The following is a 23,986-nucleotide window of genomic DNA, read 5'->3' as shown; positions in this document are numbered from 1 at the left end:
GAGAATTAAGATATGCCTTTATTCGTCCCTCAGTGGGGAAATTTGTATATAATAAGTCGTAAAGTGAAATAAAAACAGTTGTAAATTTACGATGAAGTCGTGATATTGCCTTTACCAAAAGCCAAACGTCACATAAGGCCTCTCTTTTCATAGCTGTCTTAGGCAATGCCCGTTATGACGGAGGATTAAAATAATCTCTGATTTCGGGAAATTTTGGGAGTCGGAAATTAATGTGGAAAACGGAATAACATTTACAAGAAAACCATACTAACTTTTTGTTACAGGCATTGCCTGAGACAGCTATGAAAAGGGGGGAAACTTTATTGACCTTTGGCATGTGCAGGAAGTGAGGAAGGCAAAACTGAGAAGGGCTAGCTAGACATGCTAATCTGTTTTGCTGCCACGTTATAAAACCTTGCTTGAAGAGCTATGCTTTATTGTCCCTCGTATGACACGTATTATTCTAAGATTACCACTTCTTCAAAATGTACATTTTTATTCCCGAAATCTGTGATTCTTATTATTTTTAATACTCTGTAGTACGGATGCCTTCATGATGTCACAATTGAGAAGTTTTCAGTTTGTCTGTTTTCCTTTCACGTTTACATTTGAAGTGTATTAAAAAAGAATGTTGCCAGGAAAGAATTAAGCGTGTAAAGATGTTTTTTGTGCACCGAACATTGTAGTTTTTGTATTGTAGATTGTAGTTTTTTTGCTATTGGTCCGCCCCTGCACGTGACCAGGGATCAAAGCAGCACCCATAGAGTAGGACAGTAGGTAAGAGGCCATGCGACTATCTTAATTAAATCCCGAGCTGTCAGTTAATTAATCAGTCGAGAGCTCACCTCAGTGGGTCCATCCTCACACGAAGTAACGAAGGTAAAAACATTTCGCCGTACTACACGCACTCGACATTTTAAGTGTATGAAGTTGGCACGATCCAGGGGCGGAACCTTTTCCCTCCGCTTTGACAAGTACGCATGCGCAGTGCCTTAACCGCGCAGTTCCATTTTTTTTTTTTTTTTTGCTCCGGACGTTTGAAAGCTGGCAAGGCGAGCGGAGCACCAGCGTGCTTGTGTGTTTGCACCTCCGCATCTCAACACTGACAAACTCAGACTCACAGTGACGGTAAGACTCCCCCCGCTTGCTGAGTGAAGTGACGGGAACGTTACAAGCAGAAACCGATTCAATAATTAGCTCGTATATTCCTTCTATACGTAACTTTATCTCAACATTAGCTCGTTAGCGCTAACACTAGCTAGCTTGACTTCAAGCTAATGGGTTTGTCTGTCTATTTTCGGGGCGCTGACATTCCATGCAGCTTGGAGTTCTGTGTATGAATAATTGAATATTTTCGTCGTAATATAATATTGTGACAACCTTGTACAGAAAACACGTCGCTAGTTCAGCTTAGAGAGCGGAGACGTCAAGCTGATCTGAGGTCCGTGGGGGCCAGCTGAGAGGCTCCAAGAGTGTAGCATGTGTTGCTAACTTAGCCGCTAGCAAGCTAACGTCAAGATTGGGTGATTACTGAAGGGACAATGTATTAAATAATGAATGGGGTACAACGCTGACTTTTAGCTTCACTTGGTATATTTTACCAGAGTAACTAGGCAACATTGAGACGATTTCGCTGTGCGCTATAATTAGAACCTAGTTAGAATCTACCATCTCAAAATGCAAACACTTGTAATTTTACCCAAGTTTCCAAAATGTATGAGTATATGTGACGCCAAATGCATTTGACTCACTTGAGACTTTCTCACTCCTCGTAGCAAACATGGAACTGAATGACGCTAACCTCCAAACCCTCACAGAGTACCTCCGAAAAACGCTGGACCCAGACCCAAATGTCAGACGTCCAGGTAACATTACCTAGCGTATGTCATATCTTCGGACGTTTCAGTGGTGTTTTTTTTTTTTTTTTATGACAACTGCTTTGCATTTTTCTCTTTTTCTAGCCGAAAAGTTTCTGGAATCAGTGGAGGGAAACCAGAACTACCCGTTACTGCTCCTGACTTTGCTGGAAAAGTCCCAAGATAACGTTATTCGTGTGTGCGCTGCTGTTACGTTCAAAAACTACATCAAAAGAAACTGGCGCATTGTGAGTCTCTGGAAAATCTAAATCCCGAACGGTTATGTTGTAAAGCGGTTGTCGATTCTTTTACTACAGGTTGAAGATGAGCCAAATAAAATTTCGGATCAAGACAGAACCACAGTCAAAGCCAACATCGTCAACCTGATGCTGAGCAGTCCGGAACAGATTCAAAAGCAGGTATGCTAGCAAGAGTTTCATCTGCTTTACTCTCGTTTTTTTATATAAATGATTGATGCCTCAACTGTTGTGTTTCCTCCCTTCAGTTGAGTGATGCCATCAGCATCATCGGAAGGGAGGACTTCCCTCAGAAGTGGCCTGACCTATTAACGGAGATGGTGACACGGTTCCGCAGCGGTGACTTCCATATTATCAATGGAGTGCTACGCACCGCACACTCTCTCTTCAAGAGGTAGGAGATCCATACACGTCACTCCATTTGCTGGGTTGCTGGAGCCTATCCCAGTTGTCTTCAGGCGAGAGGCGGGGTACACCCTGGACTGGTGGCCAGCCAATCACAGGGCACATATAGACAAACAACCATTCACACTCACATTCATACCTATGGACAATTTGGAGTCAGCAATTAACCTAGCATGTTTTTGGAATGTGGGAGGAAACCGGAGTACCCGTCGAAAACCCACACATGCACAGGGAGAACATGCAAACTCCACACAGAAATGGCCGAGGATGGAATTGAACTTGGGTCTCCTAGCTGTGAAGCCTGTGTGCTAACCACCCGACCGCTGTGCAGCCCTGGTTCAGTGTATTTTTCATCAAAATAGTAGTCATACCAAAATGTTGTGTTGCTGCTGGATGTTCACAGTATCCGAGTGATACTGTCATGGGGGTGCTGGAGCCTATCCCAGCTGTCTTCGTGGTGGCCAGCCAATCACAGGGCACTTATAGACAAACAACCATTCACACTCACATTCATACCTATGGACAATTTGGAGTCGCTAATTAACCTAGCATGTTTTTGGAATGTGGGAGGAAATCGGAGAAAACCCACGCATGCACGGGGAGAACATGCAAACATCCACACAGAGATGGCCGAGGGTGGAATTGAACCCTGGTCTCCTCGCTGTGGGTTCTGCGTGCCGCCCCACATGGGTGCAAGGGTGCCTGGCAAATGTCTGAAACGATGGAATTTCATGCATATTTCAATAATAAGAATACATGGGAAATAAATTGTGATTTTTTTTTTTTAGTTGAAGATCACAAAATGACCAGAATAAAATAATTATTAATATTAACGTTAAATAGAAATCTGTCTTGCTTAACCAAAAAGACAATAAATTGAGTGGTGGGGCCGCACGGTGGACAAATGGTTAGCATGTGATGCTCTTTAAAAATGATCAGTATTATCACATGTATCAGTGTTATGGGATCATTTCTATACAGTAATACAAAGACTGGTCAACAGCGTGTTGTGTTTGTGGTCGTCTGTGGCATTTTTGAATGTTTTGTTCTCCTCTAAATGTGTCCCTCTTTGTCTTCCCATTTGTTTGTCCTCCTCCCCTCCACAGGTATCGACATGAATTCAAGTCAAATGAGCTTTGGTTGGAGATCAAACTGGTTCTGGAAACATTTGCCTCACCTCTGACAGAATTGTTCAAGGTTTGTCGTGACTTAATGGAGATCTCAACCCTCCACATTTTCCACAATATCCGTGAGGCGGGCACAACTCCCAAAGTTACCGACACGAGCACGGGAATGTGTGTGCACACTCTGACAATTTAATTTAATTTGTCCAGGACTTGACTGTGAAAGGAATTTCAGTGATAAATTAGTTAGCAAATGGAATATGTTTGTAGTTAGACCATAGAAAAAAAAACTAAATATTGGTTTTGACCTTGGTACCGCGTAGAAAACGTGTTTCACTTTGTAAATAGGATTTTTGAACACCTATTCATTACAACACATTGTTCAACTCTTATGCCAGAGGGAGCCAGTGAGCTAACCAGTTACCCCCAAAGTATTTCTTCCATACTGAAGCCAAAAACTTACCACTTCCACACGGAATGGGAGAAAGTTTTTTTTCACTCTATTTTGTTGGACATGCAATGGCTGTATTTCCATATGTTTTGACCATGGTCTAGCACAGGGGTGGGCAAACTACAGCCCGGGGGCCACATCCGGCCCGCCGAGTGTTTGAATACGGCCCGCCCAATCTTTCCAAAGTATTTCATTTAAAGTCAACATACAACCTGGCATCATGGCCTGAGCCAACCTTTTGATGGTTTTATCAATTTAGTTTTTTGACATGGTCTGTTGTTTACAAAGTGCTCCTGAAAAAAGGGACACAAGCACATAATAATAATAATTATTATTATAATTATTATTAGAACTATTATGATTATTATATTAATGGTAATTATTATATTAATTATATATAATATTATTGTTATATTTGCATATTTTACATAATAATAATATAATTATTATTTTAATTTTATTGTAATTATTATAATATTTTATTATTTTTAAAATATTTAAATATAAATTAATAAATAATAATAGCAGATTGTATGACAATTTTACAGATACAATAATACCAGGTGGCCTGTTACGTGTAAAATATATAGTCTGCCCCCCCCCCCCCCCCCCATAAATTTTGTCATATCAATGCGGCCCGCGAGTCAAAAAGTTTGCCCACCCCTGGTCTAGCACCAATCAAAATTTTTTTTTATTAATTTCTGAAAATAACAGGCTATCTATATTGCATAAAACGTGCCTAATGTGCATCACGAACCACTTGGCCACAATGAATTCTTGCGTCCTGCCCTGGAGACTGGCACACGCGCACAACGCTGCCTCGGTTCCAGTAGCACACGTCCAATCGTAGGTATGCTAATCTGACTTTTACAAAGCCAAACATATTAACTGGTCGCACATGCATGGGTAGATTAAAAATGTACACAATGCGACTATTTAGCAGCGGCGTGGCGCCGTGTAACAATACTACTTTTCACAGAAGCGAGTCCTTTTTGGTTTTCAAATTCAATGAGGAGCAGTTATGTAAGTTTTAACTTAAGCACGGCAGACTTAAACGTTCCTTGTTTGGTTTGCAGGCCACGATTGAGTTGTGTCAGACTCATGGTACAGACGTCAATGCTTTGAAGGTCCTCTTCTCTTCGCTCACGCTGATCTCCAAGCTTTTCTATAGTCTTAACTTTCAGGTATGTTAAAAAAAATCATTGTCACTCATGACACACAATCTTATAAAGAATTTATTTCATTTTTTTCTGCCTTCTGTAGGATCTTCCTGAGTTTTTTGAAGATAACATGGAGACCTGGATGACTAATTTTCACGCACTTCTGACCCTGGATAATAAACTTTTACAAACAGATGTAGGTATTTTCTTCTTTCTAAACACATGGCATGAATATTTGCTGACCCGTGCAGAAGAATAAAAATGTCAGCTTTCCTAGGATGAGGAGGAAGCAGGTCTCCTGGAACTCCTCAAATCGCAGATCTGCGACAATGCTGCCCTTTACGCTCAGAAATACGACGAGGAGTTCCAGCCCTATCTTCCTCGTTTTGTCACCGCCATCTGGAACCTCTTAGTTTCTACAGGCCAGGAAGTTAAATATGACCTGGTAAGCATGGACGATCCCAGGTTGGGTTTTTTCATTTTCACTTTTCTTGACAAAAATTGCTTTGTTTTATCGTAGCTGGTGAGCAATGCCATCCAGTTTTTGGCCTCAGTCTGTGAAAGGCCACACTACAAAAATCTATTTGAGGATCAGAATACGCTCACTAGCATTTGTGAGAAGGTGATTGTGCCCAATATGGAGTTCAGAAGTAAGCTATTTTTTTATTTGTGGCCTTTAATGGCACCTGGCTGATGCTTGAATACCAATGTACTCTTTTGGTTGTGCTTGATTAGGTGCAGATGAGGAGGCCTTTGAGGACAACTCTGAAGAATACATCCGGAGGGACCTTGAAGGCTCTGGTAGGAATTTCATGTCGCTCATGTAGTGTTGGCTATTTGGCTTGGTAGCTTACCATGTTAGCGATGGCCGTCTGTTATGACCATGTAGTGATCCTGTAGCCTAGGCAATGTGATGTAAACAAAGTAAAATAGGAGTGGAAAGGTGACTATAGGGGTGCTATTTAATGTCTAGAGGGCTCTAATAATATTAAAACTTGCATTTAGAAAGTTCTAAACAGATATTCTATGCTCTAACTACAAAAATATCTCCTATTTCTTTGAAATTACTAGAAATCCATATGAGAGATCCTAACCATCCTCTCTTCCTTCAGACATTGACACTCGTCGTCGGGCGGCGTGTGACTTAGTACGAGGCCTGTGTAAATTTTTCGAGGGTCCGGTCACGGCAATCTTCTCTGGATATGTGAACTCCATGCTGGCGGAGTACGCAAAGAACCCCGGCGTGAACTGGAAGCACAAGGATGCCGCCATCTATTTAGTCACGTCACTGGCATCCAAAGCTCAGACGCAGAAGGTATGTCCGCTGGTTTTCTTTGGCTATTATTTAGGGGTGTCACAATTTGATACGCTCCGATCACGAGACAAAGGAGATATTTGAACAATATTTTTAAGAAAACTCCAATGCTATAAATTAAAAAAGTTAAAGTAGTGACTGCCGTGTTGATGTTTAACGTAACGACCCATGTAAAATAGATGGCAGTAGATTAACTTTATGTTACGCTAAAAGAACTACAGTATGCTTAGAGTGCCTTACTCGGAAGTATGTCCCAGTTTAGATTCTACTATCACATTTTTTTTATTGAAGTCATATGCAGCGATCATGTTTGATCAGACAAGTCTTAAGTAACTTTGATCAACCGTAGAATTACTACAACTTCTGCTTGGACATTAAATATGACCTAGTAAGCATGGACGATCCCAGAATGGGCTTTTTCATTTTCACTTTTCTTGACAATTTGCTTTGTTTTGTCATAGCTGGTGAGCAATGCCATCCAGTTTGAGGATCAGAATACGCTCACTAGCATTTGTGAGAAGGTGATTGTGCCCAATATGGAGTGCCTTAGCGTGCCATACTCGGAAGTATGTCCCAGTTTAGATTCTACTATCACATTTTTTTTTTGATTGAAGTCATATGCAGCGATCATGTTTGATCAGACAAGTCTTAAGTAACTTTGATCAACCGTAGAATTACTACAACTTCTGCTTGGACATTAACACAGCAGCAGCTGTTGAACTCTGCCAAGAAAAAAAAGTCACATCACAAGCGAGTGATGCTGCAAACACCAAATGCAGGTGAATTGCAAGGTTTATAGCATGCGTAAAGCACTTAATGTGTGGTTCCAGTCCAGTATTGACGGATTTTGTGACACCCCTGGTATTACTGAATGTATACGTTTGTGTAATTGTTTTTGCTTTCATCAGCATGGAATAACCCAAGCCAACGAGTTGGTGAATTTGACTGAATTCTTTGTGAACCATATTCTTCCCGACCTGAAATCCCCTAATGGTAAGATTTTCCGCCTATGATGCACTGCCTGGAAATGCTTGCATAATGGGACATGTCATGTGCACATATATGCGCATATATTTCATTTTAATACCGCAAGAATATTAGGTGGCAAACAATGTCCATTAAATAATCCTGCTGATTTTCCATGCAGATTTCAAACCTTTTTTTTTTTTAATGAACACAGATTAAACCAAATGGTGCACGTTCAGAGTCATGTGCTTATCTATATCTAGTAAATGTTTTGTAAAAAAAAAAAAACACATGGTTAGCTCACCTCATAGTTATAATAGTAATATTCTGCATTATACGTTGGTAGCGTATTGTCTTATTTTTTCCTCATCTATTGCTTGATGTGAGACATGGTGACGCTCTAAGCCGCTAATAAGGTATAACATGGCATTTTTTTTAATAGCAGCCTTTGTAGGAAGGATGAACACAAGAGGCATGCATCCATGTCTCATAAAAATAATGAAAATTATAAAACGACAACGTTGAGGGGGGTGAGGGAGTCAATGTCCAGTTCAGCCCCCAAACTAAAGTAGGCTTTGAATTTTGGTCCTTTCTATAAAATGTGTGGAACGGATTAATTGGATTTATAATTTTCTATAGTGACATGTCTTTTGGTTAAGGTCTGTTTTGGTTTGAGTCTGACATTGTGGAATGGATTAATGACGTTAATCAAGGCACCGCCGTAGTAATGTATTAAATACGTATGCTTGTCATTGCAGTTAACGAATTCCCAGTGTTGAAAGCAGACGCAATCAAGTATGTGATGATCTTTAGAAGCCAGGTATGCTCTGAATGATTGCTTTCTTCATGGCAAAGCCGGATGAACGCCTGAAGGCTGAAGGCTTATCTTCTCTTCAGCTTCCAAAGGAGCAACTGCTGCAGGCTGTTCCTCTGCTGATAACTCACCTGCAGGCAGTGAGCACCGTGGAGCACACTTATGCCGCACACGCCTTGGAGAGGCTGTTCACCATGAGAGGCCCAAACAACACAACACTGTGAGTGTCACATATGTGCAGACGAGGGTGCATCAAATTTGAATGGGAAATTTTAAATTCATAATATCAATTTGGCTGGAAAAGGGTGGAGTGCTCCCTCCGGGTTGGGAATGAGGTCCTGCCCCAGGTGGAGGAGTTTAAGTATCTCGGGGTCTTGTTCACAAGTGAGGGAAAGTGGGAGCGTGAGGTCGACAGACGGATCGGTGCTATGGAGGACCAAAACTGCCAAAATAATAAATAAATAAATAAATAAAAGTGGAAATAAAAACAAAAATGAAAAAAACATCAAAATATTAATACAAAAAAATTAATATAAATGGAAATAAAAACAAAAATAAAAAAATATATACATAAATAAATAAATAAAAGCAAAAATAAATACAAAAATAAAAAACAAGATTCAAAAATTAAAAATAAATACAAAAATAAATGTAGAAATAAATACAAAAATAAATATATAAATAGAATTACATTCATGCAGCAGACAATGTCAGCTTGAAATGCAGAAGGAAAAACTATTCAAATGAGGGGGCGGTCCTAAGTGTGTCTTGGGTTGAACTGTTCGCCTATTGGTTGATTATTTAATTTTTTGATTTTTTTTTTTGTTTTTATTTCCACATTTATTTATTTATTATTTTGGCAGTTTTGGTCCTCCATACGGTGCAGCCTCGGCAGTAATGCGGTCGCTGTACCGGACCGTCGTGGTGAAAAGAGAGCTGAGCCGGAGGGCAAAGCTCTCAATTTACCCTCACCTATGGTTATGAGCTTTGGGTTATGACCGAAAGAACAAGATGGCGGATACAGGCGGCTGAAATAAGTTTCCTCCGTAGGGTAGCTGGACTCGCCTTAAGAGATAGGGTTAGGAGCTCAGTCATCCGGGAGGGGCTCAGAGTAGGGCCGCTTCTCCTTCACATCGAGAGGAGTCAGTTGAGGTTACAACGAATTAATACTTATTACGATACTATTTTCATTTCCCGGCAAATTTCTAGTCTTTTATGATATAATTAGCTCTGTTAGTACGATACACGGTTATTATGATAATCCGGTTACTACGATGCCCTTTTCATCTCCCGCCAGCCAATTTGGTCTGCTTATATCGATACAAAAGCAGCTTAAATCAATCTTTGCTTAAGGATTTCAATACCAAAAAAGAACACGGCCAACGGCTGCTTCCAGTCAACTTTATTTTTCACACTTCCACCACCAGAGTGCAGCACACACAGCGGAAAACACCCGTCCCTCGCACCTACCCCTCCGGGTGGCAACACCTTCCCTATCGATAGTTCCGGGGTGAATTATGTCCCGGTAACCGGTAATCACTACAGCGTAAGTTTATTTTTATTTACTGTAGTACAAAATTTATTGTAGTACAAAAGCATGCTAGATACGTAATCCATGAACTCAAGGAGAAAATTACATGCCATATCAAAGATCCGCCCACTTTTAATGCAGTTCGGCGCAGGATCGGATATATGGATAGTCCGGTTATATCGGTATTTTTTCCAACTCCTGAGAATATCGCTATAACGAGACTTTACTGTATATTGGAACACTTTTAATACCCAGCCATATCAAAATTCAATAATAGTGTTTTTTTGATGCACACTAGTGCAGGCGTTATTTCACTCCGCTAACTTCATCTTCAGCGTCTGGCTAACATGTTACCATATTGTAACCCCCCCCCTCCTTCTTCCCAGTATCTCTCCTGTAGAGATGGCACCTTTTACCGAACTGCTGCTCGTCAATCTGTTCAAGGCAATGAAGCATCCTGGTTCATCGGAAAATGAATACATTATGAAAGGTTTGTTAGACTTTATCCCTCTACAGCAGCGTTTCCCGACATTTTTATCGACTCACGGCACATACAGTATAACTGCTTATTTATGTACCTTCTGCTACCTAGTGGAAAATCATGACACTATAACGTCACTACTGACATTGATGAATAAAGATGCGTTGTACGAAGTAAATTAATACACATTTTTGGACCAATTAGGTGATAATTGTTGGTTATAGGCGTAGGACATTATGGTGCTATCTGTGCCCAACGTCTGGCAACACAGCACACATGTGGTTTCAACACATTGAAGACCAGTTCAAAGACAAATATTCCCACATAGTGACCCTGCTGGACCTCCACTTCTCCATGTTTTGTAGCTTTTTTTTTATACCATGGCATATCTTGAAAACTGGAAACTAGCCCTTGCCTAGTTGGGAATAACTGTTCTAAAAAATACCCCAACCAGTGGGTGCCCTATCAATTGTTTTTTTTTCCCCCGAAGCAATCATGCGTAGCTTCTCGCTACTCCAGGAAGCCATTGTTCCCTACATTCCCACGCTGATCGATGAACTCACTCGGAAGCTCCTTTTAGTGAGCAAGGTAACCCACAGTCACACACACACGACTTGTCCAGACAAAGCGCTTTCTCCCAAATGAATGGACTACACTAAAGTCATCTTGTGTGTTCCATTCAGAACCCCAGCAAGCCCCACTTTAACCACTACCTGTTTGAGTCCCTGTGCCTGTCTGTCCGCATCACCTGCAAGGCTAACCCCGCCACTGTCAGCAGCTTCGAGGAAGCTCTCTTCCCCGTGTTCACCGAGATCCTCCAGAACGACGTCCAGGGTCAGTTTCTCCTATCGGTGCTTTTGTTGAAACTAATTGGTCCGTTCATTGTCACGTTTTGTGCTGTGTCGCAGAGTTCCTCCCGTACGTGTTCCAGGTGATGTCTCTCCTCCTGGAGATCCATTCCAGTTCAATACCCTCTTCCTACATGGCTCTGTTCCCGCATCTGCTGCAGCCCGTGCTGTGGGAGCGGACAGGGAACATCCCGCCTCTGGTGCGCTTGCTTCAGGTGCACCTGGAGAAGGGAGGAGCCACTATTGCCACATCTGCGGCTGATAAAATAGTGCGTGAGGGCAATTTTGTGCACGGTGTTCAGTAACTGGCTCTTTAATCTTCTTGAATGAATCTTTCCTCCTCAGCCTGGATTGCTGGGCGTGTTCCAAAAGCTTATTGCCTCCAAGGCTAATGACCACCAAGGATTCTACCTGCTCAACAGCATCATAGAGCACATGCCCCCGTACGTCTTGGCATGGGTGAACGTAGAGAAGTTATGGGGATTGACTTGGGTCCTGATGCTTTTTTTTTCCATTTGTTTTGTCAGAGAATCCCTCATTCAGTACAGGAAGCAGATCTTCATTTTGCTCTTCCAGAGGCTCCAAAACTCCAAAACCACCAAGTTCATCAAGAGTGAGTACACCCTTCATTAGGCATGGTATGACGTTCTGACTATGATAAACTTGGTAATGGTAATGGTTTAATTTCATTTGAACATGCATCAGATTCCAATTGAGTGCATCCCATAATCAGTTCCCAGTTCCACATGTCCAAAAGGAGTAGGAAGAAGCAAAGCTTATTAAATCCTACCCCTCCATCTGGTACTTTTACAATCAGTATCTGTTACATTTGTTCACTTCCTGCTTTCATAATATAGTTTAAATTTTTTTTTTTTTTAATTTTTTGAATTTTTATAAAACATTATTATAAATTATTAATAAAAAGCAAAAATATTTTTTTTTATTTTTTGTTCCGTATCGAAGTACTGGGTGATATGAGCATCCAATGCCATAATGGGTACCATAGTAAGTGTCAATATAGTGATATATATAGCACATCATGACTGGTTCAAGACTCTTCATCCTTGTATTTAGCAAACATCAACTGCTTGTATTGTTTCTTGAATTGGCTCATCGTTGTGCATTGTTTGATTTCCTTACTCAATCCATTCCATAGTTTGATTCCACATACTGAAATGCTATGGCTAGCATAACGTAGTCCTAGCATAGAAGTGTTTCAAATGTACTTCTTCCCTGAGATCATATTTCTCCTCTCTTGTAGAGAAGTATTGGATGACATTTTTAGCTAATTGGTTATTTTTAGCCTTATGCATTATTTTAGCTGTTTGAATTTGAACTATATCAGCAAGTTGAAGTATTTGTGATTTTAGAAATAAGGAGTTAGTATGTTCTCTGTAGGTGGCATTATGAATTATCCTTACTGGCCTTTTTTGCAGTACATTTAGTGAGTGAAGATTGCTTTTATAGTTATTTCCACACTTGGCTAAACAAATTATAATTACAGCTCTGAAAAGGTGTTGTTATGAAGTAGATTTATTGAAAAGACGAGAAAAAAAAAATCTCAACATTCATTTTAAGGCAAGACAAAACATGACATGTATTTTATCTAATCGTTTCATTGGTGTCACACTACAATAACGGCTTAATTATGTTCCTTTTGTCCTATGTATAGGCTTCTTGGTATTTGTCAACCTGTATTGTGTCAAGTACGGAGCCATTGCACTTCAGGAGATTTTTGACAGCATCCAGCCCAAGTAAGTGACTACCGACACCCGCCGCTGATGGGATTCTGGTCGAGTTGGGGTGAGAACTTGACAGCTTGTATTGTTCAGAGACGACGTGCAATTTACTCCAAAGAGGATACACATCCTCAGTCGTGTACTCGGGGGGGCTTCGTAAGGCGGATTCTGTTTATATTCACAGGTGGCTCTCTGGCAAACTTGTCAGTCAGCCATTCGGACTATATGATATGAATTGAGGTCATAGAACTTCTATGTTACTCACTCTGCATTTGATATGAAGCAGCACATAAAGATATCCAATCCAAAATACACCGATACCTTGTCTGTTTTTGCAGGATGTTCGGTATGGTCCTGGAGAAAATCGTTATTCCGGAGGTTCAAAAGGTGTCTGGAACTGTGGAGAAAAAGATCTGTGCTGTTGGCATCACAAAGATCCTCACCGAATGTCCAGCCATGATGGACACTGAGTACACAAAGCTCTGGTAAGACAATAAGCCCCATTTTAGTGTCGGAGTGTACTTCTAACAAGTACTACTCCAGTGGAACCTGCTTATGTTGCAAACCCAGTCCTGGTCCACCATGTTCTTCTTATTGCTCTGGACTTTTTTGACCATTCCCTGGACTTCACCATGTTTCAAAGACAACCTTGACTGTTGAGAAGGACCAGAGCATCTCAGCCGTTTTAGATCTTAAGATCTTAACTAAACCATAAAAGGGGGCATTTTGTGTGTATTTAAAAAGTTTTCATTATAAACATGATTTAATTTTTTCATTTGTACAACTGTACATATAATCATTACATTAATAGAAAAAATAATGTTGACGGGATCCTTTATCAGCACTGATTTGTAGGACAATCATCCAGCAAAATTATTAGCCCACTACTAAGAAAGGTTTGTACATATATGTAAGCTTTTTATTGTTATATTCAATATTTTACACATAACAGTCCAGGTATCTGTAAAATTGTCATGCAATCTGCTATTTATTATTTTATATTTATATTTAAATATTTGAAAAATAATAAAATATTATAATAATTACAATAAAATTAAAATAATAATTATTATATTATTATATAAAATATGCAAATATAACAATGTTATATATAATTAATATAATTACCATTAATATAATAATCATAATAGTTCTAATAATTATTATAATAATCTAATAATAATTATTATAATTATTATTATGTGCTTGTGTCCCTTTTTTCAGGAGCACTTTGTAAACAACAGACCATGTCAAAAAACTAAATTGATAAAACCATCAAAAGGTTGGCTCAGGCCATGATGCCAGGTTGTATGTTGAGTTTAAATGAAATACTTTGGAAAGATTGGGCGGGCCGTATTTAAACACTTGGCGGGCCGGATGTGGCCCCCGGGCCGTAGTTTGCCCACCCCTGCTATAAAATATTCCAAAACTAGAGAAAAAATGTGCAGAAATGGCGGTAAACCATGTTCAAAAATCTGTTGTCGCCTATTTTCCTTACGTGTCGGGAAAGTCGGTTAGTTTAGGTTTCCATTTGTTATGTGAACCCGAGTCAGATGGGTTGAGACAGGTTCCACAATAATGTGCTTATCAGGTCATCTGTTTAAAAAAAAAAAACAAAAAAAAACCAAGATAATAAAGTCAGATTGTGTTGGCTCAGGACCCCACTGCTCCAGGCCCTCATTGGTCTATTCGAGCTGCCCGAAGACGACAGCATCCCGGATGATGAGCACTTCATCGACATTGAAGACACGCCCGGCTATCAGACCACTTTCTCACAACTGGCCTTTGCTGGAAAGAAGGAGCACGACCCCATCGGGGATGCCGTGGGCAACCCCAAAATCCTGCTGGCCCAGTCCCTCCACAAGCTTTCCACAGCCTGCCCGGGAAGGGTATGTCAAAGTGTCAAGCGTGTTTGCGGAAAAAACATTCCGTTATTGATCAGTTTTTGGGCGGGTTTGGTGCAGGTTCCATCAATGCTGAGCACCAGTCTAAACGCAGAGGCCCTCCAGTTCCTGCAGGCTTATTTACAGGGAGCCAACGTGCAACTGGTGTGATCTTTATCCAGTCCACTACAGTTAATCCATGGAATCCCCACAGAGGTAATCATTCACAAACTTGGCTTTCTCCCATTGCGAATTACTTTTTAAACATTTTAAAAGACTACAAAGACCATAACGCAAACCATGTTTTGGTTTTTTTGTGAGGCAAAAGCTGGCAAAAATGTTTGAATAGTTCTGACATTGACGACTTCAACTGCAGCACAAACAGAAACGACTTTCACCAAACCTTTTGAGTTTCACATTTTAGTTTTTGGGTTTTTTTTTTTTTCCTAGATTTGAATTTTCTGCAGCTTTGTTTGTTTATGTCTAGTCTATTTCAGTTTCATGTGAATAAAAAGAGGCACTTGTATAGATTGGTTATGATCTCCACATCTCTTCAGTCCATAATTTGGTCCTTTTTTGCTCATTATTTTAATCATACAGTCGTCATTAAGGGGCGTACGCACTTTTTCAGCACGCAAGTTACATTTCAAAATCATCTACCTCTTACTACAAAACACAAACTTCAAAACAACTATACTAATGTCTAGTATTTCGCATTCAGTTTCAAAGTTTACAGGTAATCAAAATATGGTAGTCGTCGTTCAATGTGGCACTAAATGTAATTCCTCGATAGTTGTACATAACCTAACCTGAGTATTATGCCAAGTGATTATGTTTATGTCAGCCATGACGCGGAGTGAAAAATATTTCTCCCATTCCATGTGGAAGTGGTAATTTGAGGCCATCTGCTTAGATTGCTAGCTTGCAGCCGTCTCAGGATAAGAGTTGCGTAATGTTGTGTAAACAATAATAGGAGTCTAAAGTTGACCAGACGTGTTATTTCATGCGTACATGGCTCTAATAAAAGTAAAAAGCTGTAATCAGAAAGACATAAACAGGCTTTCAGTGCTCGAAATACAAAAATATTACATTTAACATCCAACCAGGGGCGGCACGGCGGTCTAGTGGTTAGCGTGCAGACCTCACAGCTAGGAGTTTGCATGTTCTCCCCGTGCATGCATGGGTTTCCTCAACATTCCAAAAACATGCTAGGTTAATTAGCCACTCCAAATTGTCCATAGGTATGAATGTGAGTGTGAATGGTTGTTTGTCTATATGTGCCCTGTGATTGGCTGGTAGAAAATGAATGAATATCAAACCATTTTCTAGGTCGCTTTTCCTCACTTTTTCAGGCAAGCGGCGGGGTACACCCTGGACTGGTTGCCAGCCAATCGCAGTTTAGAGTCGGCAATTACCCTAAAATGCATTTTTTTGGAATGTGGGAGGAAACCACTAAACATGGAAACTCCACACAGAGATGCTCAAGCGGAGATTTGACCCCAGATCTTTCTAACTGTAGAGCCAACATGCTAACCCAGGGGTGGGCAAACTACGGCCCGGGGGCCACATCCGGCCCGCCAAGTGTTTGAATACGGCCCGCTCAATCTTTCCAAAGTATTTCATTTAAAGTCAACATACAACCTGGCATCATGGCCTGAGCCAACCTTTTGATGGTTTTATCAATTTCCTTTTTTGACATGGTCTGTTGTTTACAAAGTGCTCCTGAAAAAAGGGACACAAGCACATAATAATAATAATAATTATTATTATTAGATTATTATAATTATTATTAGAACTATTATGATTATTATAATTATTATATTAATGCTAATTATTATATTAATTATATATAATGTTATATTTGCATATTTTACATAATAATAATATAATACTTTTTATTGTAATTATTATAATATTTTATTATTTTTAAAATATGTAAATATAAATATAAAATAATAAATTGCATGACAATTTTACAGATACAATAATACCAGGTGGACTGTTACGTGTAAAATATATAGTCTGCCCCCCCTCTGTAAATTTTGTCATATCAATGCGGCCCGCGAGTCAAAAAGTTTGCCCACCCCTGTGCTAACCACTCATACACGTGCGGCCCAATCGCTTAAGAAATGTATTTATCGCTTTTGGGTCTGGAACTAATTAACCACTATAAACCAGGGACAGGGGTCCATCATTTTATAATAGCCCAAAATAGACCACATGCTCACTGCTGATTTTTTTTTAATTGATACTGAGTCCTGAGTTGACATGCCATGTGACAACACACAGTATTGGTGTAAAAATAGTACTTCTCCATTCCGTGTCAGCAAAAAATACACTTTGGTTTCCGACACATCGAGGAAGACCTCAGGAAGACTTGATATAGCCGTTAGATGTCCTTTGTTCCACATTCTTGATGAAGGGCAGCATGCATTTATCCCCCCCCATGAAACGATACGTGGCGACGTTGGCTTCCCATGGTAGCAAACTACAGAGAGAGAGAGAGCACAACGCACAATGAGGTTGCTTCCGATGGCCATCTTGCGTGACTTTAGCTCCACTTACGCTCTCGTCAGAAATGGAATGTACATAAGGCGGGGGATGCAGATCATTTGCTGTTCTGCTAAAATGGCCGTCATGGACTGCTGAACCGTGTACAGAGGCTCCAACGGTGGAATGAGACTACGGAGCTCCTTCCTGAAATACAGTTGTAGTATTACTATTAGTAAATACGCAGTTAAATATTGTATTAGTAATAACAGTGGTGTGACTGTTTGTCGCCCTTCCTGATTTCTTGGATTTTTGCATCACACTTAAATGTTTCAGATTATCAAACAAATTCAAATATTGGTTAATAATAACACAACTGAACACAAAATGCTATTTTTAAATGAGTTTTTTTATTAACCCTACATGGCCCTCCCTTAAAACATAACTAGTTTATCACACCCGAGTTCAATTTCTCTAGCCACACCTAAGAAATCACCTAAATATATAGGACCTGATTAGAAAATAATTGACATCTCAGTGTGGGAAAGGTTATAAAAAAGGTTATAAAGCCGTTTCTAAAGCTTTGGGACTCCAGCCAACCACAGCGAGAGCCATTATCCACAAATGGTAAACCACGGAACAGTGGTGAACCTTCCCAGGAACGTCCGGCTTACCGAATGACCCCAAGAGAGCAGTGACGACTTATTCAGGAGGTCACAAAAGACCCCACAACAACATGGAAACAACTGCAGGCCTCGGTTGCTTCAGTTAAGGCCAGTGTTCATGACTCCATAAGAAAGACACTGGGCAAAAAAAACGGCGAGTTCCAAGACCAAAACCACTGCTGAACAAAAAGAACATTAACGCTTGTCTCAATTGGTGGTCTGTCGGGACAAAAGTTTAACTTTTTGGAAGTTGGTGGTTCCGTTACATTTGGTGTAAAATTAACTGCGCATTTAAGACAAACATGGCAACAGTAAAATACGGTGGTGGTAGTGTGATGACTTGCTGTCATCGATGGAACCAAGCTGAAACCAACTTGGGTTCTGCGGCAGGACAATGATCCAAAACACACCAGCAAGTCCGCCTCTGAATGGCAGAAGAAAAACCAAATGAAGACTTAGAAGTGGTCTAGTCTAGTCCAAGTCCTGACCTGAATCCTCCTGAGATGCTGTGGCATGACCTTAAAAAGGCTCCATACTGAAAAAGCCTCCGTTGTGACTGAATGACAACAATTCTGCAAAGATTGTAGGGCAAAATTCCTACGACTCATTGCAAGTTATCCCAAATGCTTGATTGCAGCTTTAGGGCGCAATCCCTTTTTCCACACAGTAGCTTTTTTTCTTCCTTAAAAGTTTCATTTAAAATCTCCATTTTGTGTTCAGTTGTGTTATTTACTAATATTCACATTAGTTTTATCTGAAACGTGTAAGAAACATGAAAAAGTAAATAAATCAGGAAGAGGGCAAAGATTGTATCCACACCAAGGTAGGATGGATCCGTAATGGAACGTCACCTTATCTCGCAGCCTGCAAACATCCCCGTGTCCACGATATACGGGCAGACCAGGGTGGTTTTAATTCCATCCAGCTCCTCCGCTAGCAACTCGTGCGTCAGGGACTCGTGGAAACCAACTGCCCCAAATTTACTGGCACAGTAATCCTGCGGGGGGGGGGTCAATATTGTAATTAATAGTCAGACGGTGGCATTCTAACTGAAAACAGTGACTGGGCAGAGCAATGCAGTCTGGGTTGTGTTCAGGTGCGCTCGGCACAAAATGGCAAACGGACGCCGATAAAGCGACTAAGGATTTTCATAGTCTGATCCGATTCATTCCGATTTTTGTCAATCATTGACTTTTTTGTTGTTTTAAGAGCGTAGCTAATGGCAATCACAACACACAGATCTCGTTAGCGACTTTTTCCCACCTCAAAGATTACAAATAAGGTGTGTGACAACGGACAAACGGAACACACATCACAGCACAGCACACCTCGGAAAAGTGTGGAAAGTTTTCCCAAATATGTGAGAATCCACTGTACTCTAAAATATTACGTTTGATTCATGTTCATGCTAAAGGTTAAATAACTGTTAATAGTTATCCTCCCTGTCCGTGTGGAAGTGGTAAGTTTTTGGCTATTTAAGTTGAAAGGAAATAACTTTTTAGGCTACCGTTTAGGTCGCTAGCTCTCTAGTTTGCGAGTTAGCATGTGTCTCAAGACCAGGGGTCTCAAACACACACGGCCCCCGCCTTGATATGAAAGTTTAATGTTAGTTTGATATGGATGCTGTATGGTATCATGTACCCAGAAAAAATTATTACGTTTGATTCATGTTCATGTTAAAGGTTAATTAACTGTTAATAGTTATCCTCCCTATCCGTGTGGAAGTGGTACGTTTTTGGCTAATTAAGTTGAAAGGAAATAACTTGAAGGCTACTGTTTAGGTCGCTAGCTCTCTAGTTTGCGAGTTAGCATGTGTCTCAAGACCAGGGGTCTCAAACACACGGCCCCCGCCTTGATATGAAAGTTTAATGTTAGTTTGATATGGATGCTGTATGGTATCATGTACCCAGAAAAAATTATTACGTTTGATTCATGTTCATGTTAAAGGTAAAATAACTTAATAGTTATCCTCCCTATCCGTGTGGAAGTGGTACGTTTTTGGCTAATTAAGTTGAAAGGAAATAACTTGAAGGCTACTGTTTAGGTCGCTAGCTCTCTAGTTTGCGAGTTAGCATGTGTCTCAAGACCAGGGGTCTCAAACACACACGGCCCCCGCCTTGATATGAAAGTTTAATGTTAGTGCGGCCCGCGCAAGTTTGATATGGATGCTGTATGGTATCATGTACCCAGAAAAAATTATTACGTTTGATTCATGTTCATGTTAAAGGTTAAATAACTGTTAATAGTTATCCTCCCTATCCGTGTGGAAGTGGTGAGTTTTTGGCTGTTTAAGTTGAAAGGAAATAACTTGAAGGCTACCGTTTGAAAACCTGATGCAGCCTAGTCTCACCCAGACCCTAGCTCCAGTGACCCCCAGGTAAATTGAGTTTGAGACCCCTGACCTAGCATGTTTTTGGAATGTGGGAGGAAACCGGAGTACTCGGAGAAAACCCACGTATGCACAGGGAGAACATGCAAACTCCACACAGAGATGGCCGAGGGTGGAATTGAACCCTGGTCTCCTAGCTGTGAGATCTGCACGCTAACCATGCGACTGCCCCAACCGCCACCAATCATTTATTAATCAAGGTGGGCGAAGTGTCTTGCCCAAGGACACCGCGACAGTGATTGCGTGGAGGGAGCGAGGATCGAACCACCAACCTTTTGGTTTCTGGACAACCTTTTTTTTTTTTTTTTTTTTTACACCTTCAAATTTCAACAAAATACAGTATGCTAACTCGAATGCTAACATTTTTGGTAGATAGGAATGTGAATGAGACATCAGTGCAAGCACTTGTTGCTAGGCAGAATTCATGAGGCCCGCTACCTATGCAGTTTCTGAGGCACCTGGTAAGCAAACGGCTCCACTAAAAACTCTAAAAAAAAACAAACTTTCCTAGTCTTACCTCCACACATGCCGTGCTGAAGAGTCCGAGTGCGCTGGCGACGGTTACGATGTGACCGTGGTTCTTTGTTTTCATCTGAGGTAGGAAGGCTTTGGTCATCTGTGGTTGGAAAGACCACAGAAGAAGTTTTAGCCTAATCATGCAGCCTGAACTTTTTTTTGTTGTTGTATTGTTTAATATTTTTAATATTGTGGCTGATAATTGGACATAGTGTATCTGCTGGAATTCTGTATTCCGAATTGCGTATTCCGGGATAATGAGCTTTCATATTGTAACCCAAGGCCAACTCTAAGAGGATCAACATCAGAATCACATGCTTTCATTAGCGGTGGGCTAGCATGGGGACCCAGAACACAAAGTCAGCGTCAACACCAGGGGTGTCCACACATTTTCCACCCAAATGATGCAACTTTGCCACTGTGATATTTACTAATATTTTAATATTTAAACTTCATCCATTTTTTTTTCTTTATAGTATTATGACTTTATTCTAGGGATGTCTGATATTGGCCATTTTGCCGATAATCAATATTGTCCAACTGTCAATATTTGAGATTCTACCTTGTCTTCTCATCTTATGTTATTTTCATAGAATTACAACTTTCTGTTATTGGATTACAACATTTTTCTGAATATTTTTTACATAATTCTTATGAAATTACTGCTGATTTTTCCATTGTTTCGGTCTTTTTAAACTTTTTGTTCAATTATATTTCTAGAACATGCTGCGGGCCAATAAAAAAAACAGTAGCGGGCTGCAAATGACCCCTGGGCCACACTTTGGAGACCACTGCCCTGTACAGTATCAACAAAATCGGACAAATCTGAGTACACACCTCACATTTCCGCAACCATGTTTTACTATCTACTCGTATAGAATTGGAACTTGGATATATATGCAAGTTTCCTTTCTATAGCACTGTTCCTACCATAATAAAAACATTTTAACCGTTGTTGTCGTTAATTTGTTCCAGAAGGTCCAACTGAAACAGATGCTAACCTAACCAATTTTACACAAGAAATCATGTAAATTTAATTCATTTGTTCCGGAAAGCCACAAGGCACATTTTTATAGTATTACATTGGTAACTTTTCATACAGAAAATGATTCAAAATGCATAGAAATACATTATATGTTGATTGAAACACATAAATGAACATTGAAGGGTACTTTTCCTTCATTGAAGAAGTCATTTTTCATTTGGTAATGTTCATTTATCCCTTTTGGTCGTCATTTATATGCATTTAGTATTTTATACAAATAAAACAATAATCATAAAACTTTAAACGTGTTTTGTGTTACAATTTCAGAGTGGACCGCTGATCATAGACGAGCTAAGTCACTTCCGGTTGCCATTTTGTTTAGCTAGCTTAATAGTATGCTAACAAGTCTGACTTTCGGGATCACTCACCTCAAGAATCAGGTCTTCAATGAAGGTAAAGGTAACCTTAAATGGTAATTTATCTCCTCCCTTTGTCATAGATATGTATTTAGAATAGTTTTACTGTAAAAAAAATATGTTTTGCTTTAACATTATGGAGAGTAAACTTCTGATGACATTAGAGACGGGCTAAAAGGGCGACTTCCGGTTCAGTTTAGTTTAGCCATTTAGCTAGCAAGCAGGTTTCTTTCTTAGCTTTGTGATTTAATCGATATATTTATTTTACCTGACCGGAGATTGGACGAGATGAAATTGTGGCCTAAATGTTCCACTTTTAAAAAAATAATGCTGCTGATTTTGAAAAACATGCTAACCTGGACGTACGATAACGGAGGTTCCACTGTACTGTGACTGTAATGGGTTTTCACACTCCAGTACACACACACAAAATGTACACTATGGCTGAATAGATGTTACATAATAACTCATGTCAGACGGATAGATAGTGAACGTGTTTGCCAAAATGGACACCTCAAACTACGACCGTTTCACATGTTCGTGTGCATAAAAAGTGAGAGTCTGTCACCCAAAACAAGGCGTGGCAATTGACGAGCAGCGTGCGTTCCAAGAGCTCATCCGGGCAGTCCAGCAGCCTCCTCCCGGCCACCACGCCCGCGTTGTTCACCAGCATGGACACGTCGCCCACCTCAGCCCTCACTCGATCGGCAGCCTGGTAGATGCTCTCCCGGCGGGACAGGTCCACAGTGTAGGCGTGCACCTGGACGCCGTGCTCCCTCGCCAGCTGGGCGGTGCGTTCGTTGGCGGCGGCGTTGCAGTCCCACAGCACCAGCCGCGCCCCCTCTTTGGCGAACTCGACAGCGAACAGGCGGCCCAAGGCACCCCCTGCCCCGGTGATGAGGCACAGCTCCCCGTCGATGCTCTTCAGCCTCGGCCGGAGGAACGTTTGCACCACAGCGGCCAGGATGGCGTAGGTCAGGTCGATGAGCATCAGCACCAGGTCCACGATGATGATCATGGTGCTGTCCTTCAACTTGTTCTTCTGGCCCCCGGAGTTCGTGTGCAGGGGATTGGATGGACATTTTATATAACCGGATTAGGATTTGGACGCTTGGTGGCACCAATAGGACAAGCTTTTTTGTCTCATGTCAGAAAGTGAGCAGTCATAACTCCACTCTGAGATTATTAGTCTCCATTTACACGAAAGCACAAACAAATCAGTGCTAAAGGCACTATTAACTTTTACTGATACTATTATGTATTATATTTACTGTACTGTAATGTTAGCAATTGGTTATGACTTTTCATAAATGCTTTATTTTTGATTTATTTCGTTCCTCCATTAAAGAGCAGAAGGAAGACAAGTCTTATAAATCAAACCCTAAAAACAGACTTCTTAATTCGTTCATTGTGACAAAATGACTTTATCCAAATATATATTTTATGTCCCATTAGAAGTTTTTCAAATTGTCCAAATAATTACAAGAAAGTATAATTGAGGTTTATATATGAAGAGCTTGCAACCAAAAGGCGCTAAATCCATTTTGACAGATTTTGAGAAAATCAATGGTTTTTAATTACGCACATATCAATCTATTTGGTCATCAAGTCTATATTGCAAATGAAAGAGCTATCAATATAGGTCATAAAAATGCATGCTATAAAAATCCTGCACACATCATGTATTTTATATAT

The 23,986-nt window shown here is 40.4% G+C and overlaps 2 protein-coding genes across 3 annotated transcripts; one reads left to right on the top strand and one right to left on the bottom strand.

Moving 5' to 3' along the window:
• The first annotated feature begins 870 nt into the window (after positions 1–870).
• Positions 871–22,075, top strand: cse1l (CSE1 chromosome segregation 1-like (yeast)). Of its 2 annotated transcripts, none has more exons than XM_078798438.1 (26): positions 871–1,128; positions 1,776–1,865; positions 1,962–2,104; positions 2,174–2,275; positions 2,362–2,507; positions 3,625–3,715; positions 5,170–5,277; positions 5,357–5,449; positions 5,531–5,698; positions 5,774–5,903; positions 5,989–6,054; positions 6,366–6,568; positions 7,477–7,561; positions 8,293–8,354; positions 8,432–8,568; positions 10,266–10,369; positions 10,851–10,948; positions 11,044–11,194; positions 11,269–11,477; positions 11,554–11,651; positions 11,736–11,821; positions 12,881–12,962; positions 13,286–13,432; positions 14,605–14,836; positions 14,912–15,046; positions 21,611–22,075. In XM_078798438.1, the coding sequence occupies exons 2-25, from the start codon at positions 1,781–1,783 to the stop codon at positions 14,999–15,001; spliced, it is 2,916 nt and encodes a 971-aa protein (XP_078654564.1). In that variant the 5' UTR covers positions 871–1,128; positions 1,776–1,780; the 3' UTR covers positions 15,002–15,046; positions 21,611–22,075. The 2 variants fall into 2 exon arrangements, with proteins under 2 accessions (XP_078654564.1, XP_078654565.1); XM_078798439.1 differs by lacking the exon at positions 21,611–22,075 and adding an exon at positions 15,152–15,358.
• On the bottom strand, positions 16,926–23,399 carry LOC131105855 (retinol dehydrogenase 10-B-like). The gene is made up of 5 exons (XM_058054274.2): positions 22,860–23,399; positions 20,892–20,990; positions 18,837–18,982; positions 17,396–17,527; positions 16,926–17,318 (listed from the first exon to the last, which is right to left on the bottom strand). The coding sequence occupies exons 1-5, from the start codon at positions 23,307–23,309 to the stop codon at positions 17,198–17,200; spliced, it is 948 nt and encodes a 315-aa protein (XP_057910257.2). The 5' UTR covers positions 23,310–23,399; the 3' UTR covers positions 16,926–17,197.
• Between the last annotated feature and the right edge of the window lie 587 nt (positions 23,400–23,986).

Source organism: Doryrhamphus excisus, linkage group LG18, assembly GCF_037039965.1.
Source record: "Doryrhamphus excisus strain RoL-2023G ecotype Guam linkage group LG18, RoL_Dexc_Guam_v1.1, whole genome shotgun sequence".
In the NCBI taxonomy this organism is placed as follows: domain Eukaryota; kingdom Metazoa; phylum Chordata; class Actinopteri; order Syngnathiformes; family Syngnathidae; genus Doryrhamphus; species Doryrhamphus excisus.
Note: the sequence above shows the minus strand (reverse complement) of the source record. Positions and strands in the feature narration are given on the sequence as shown.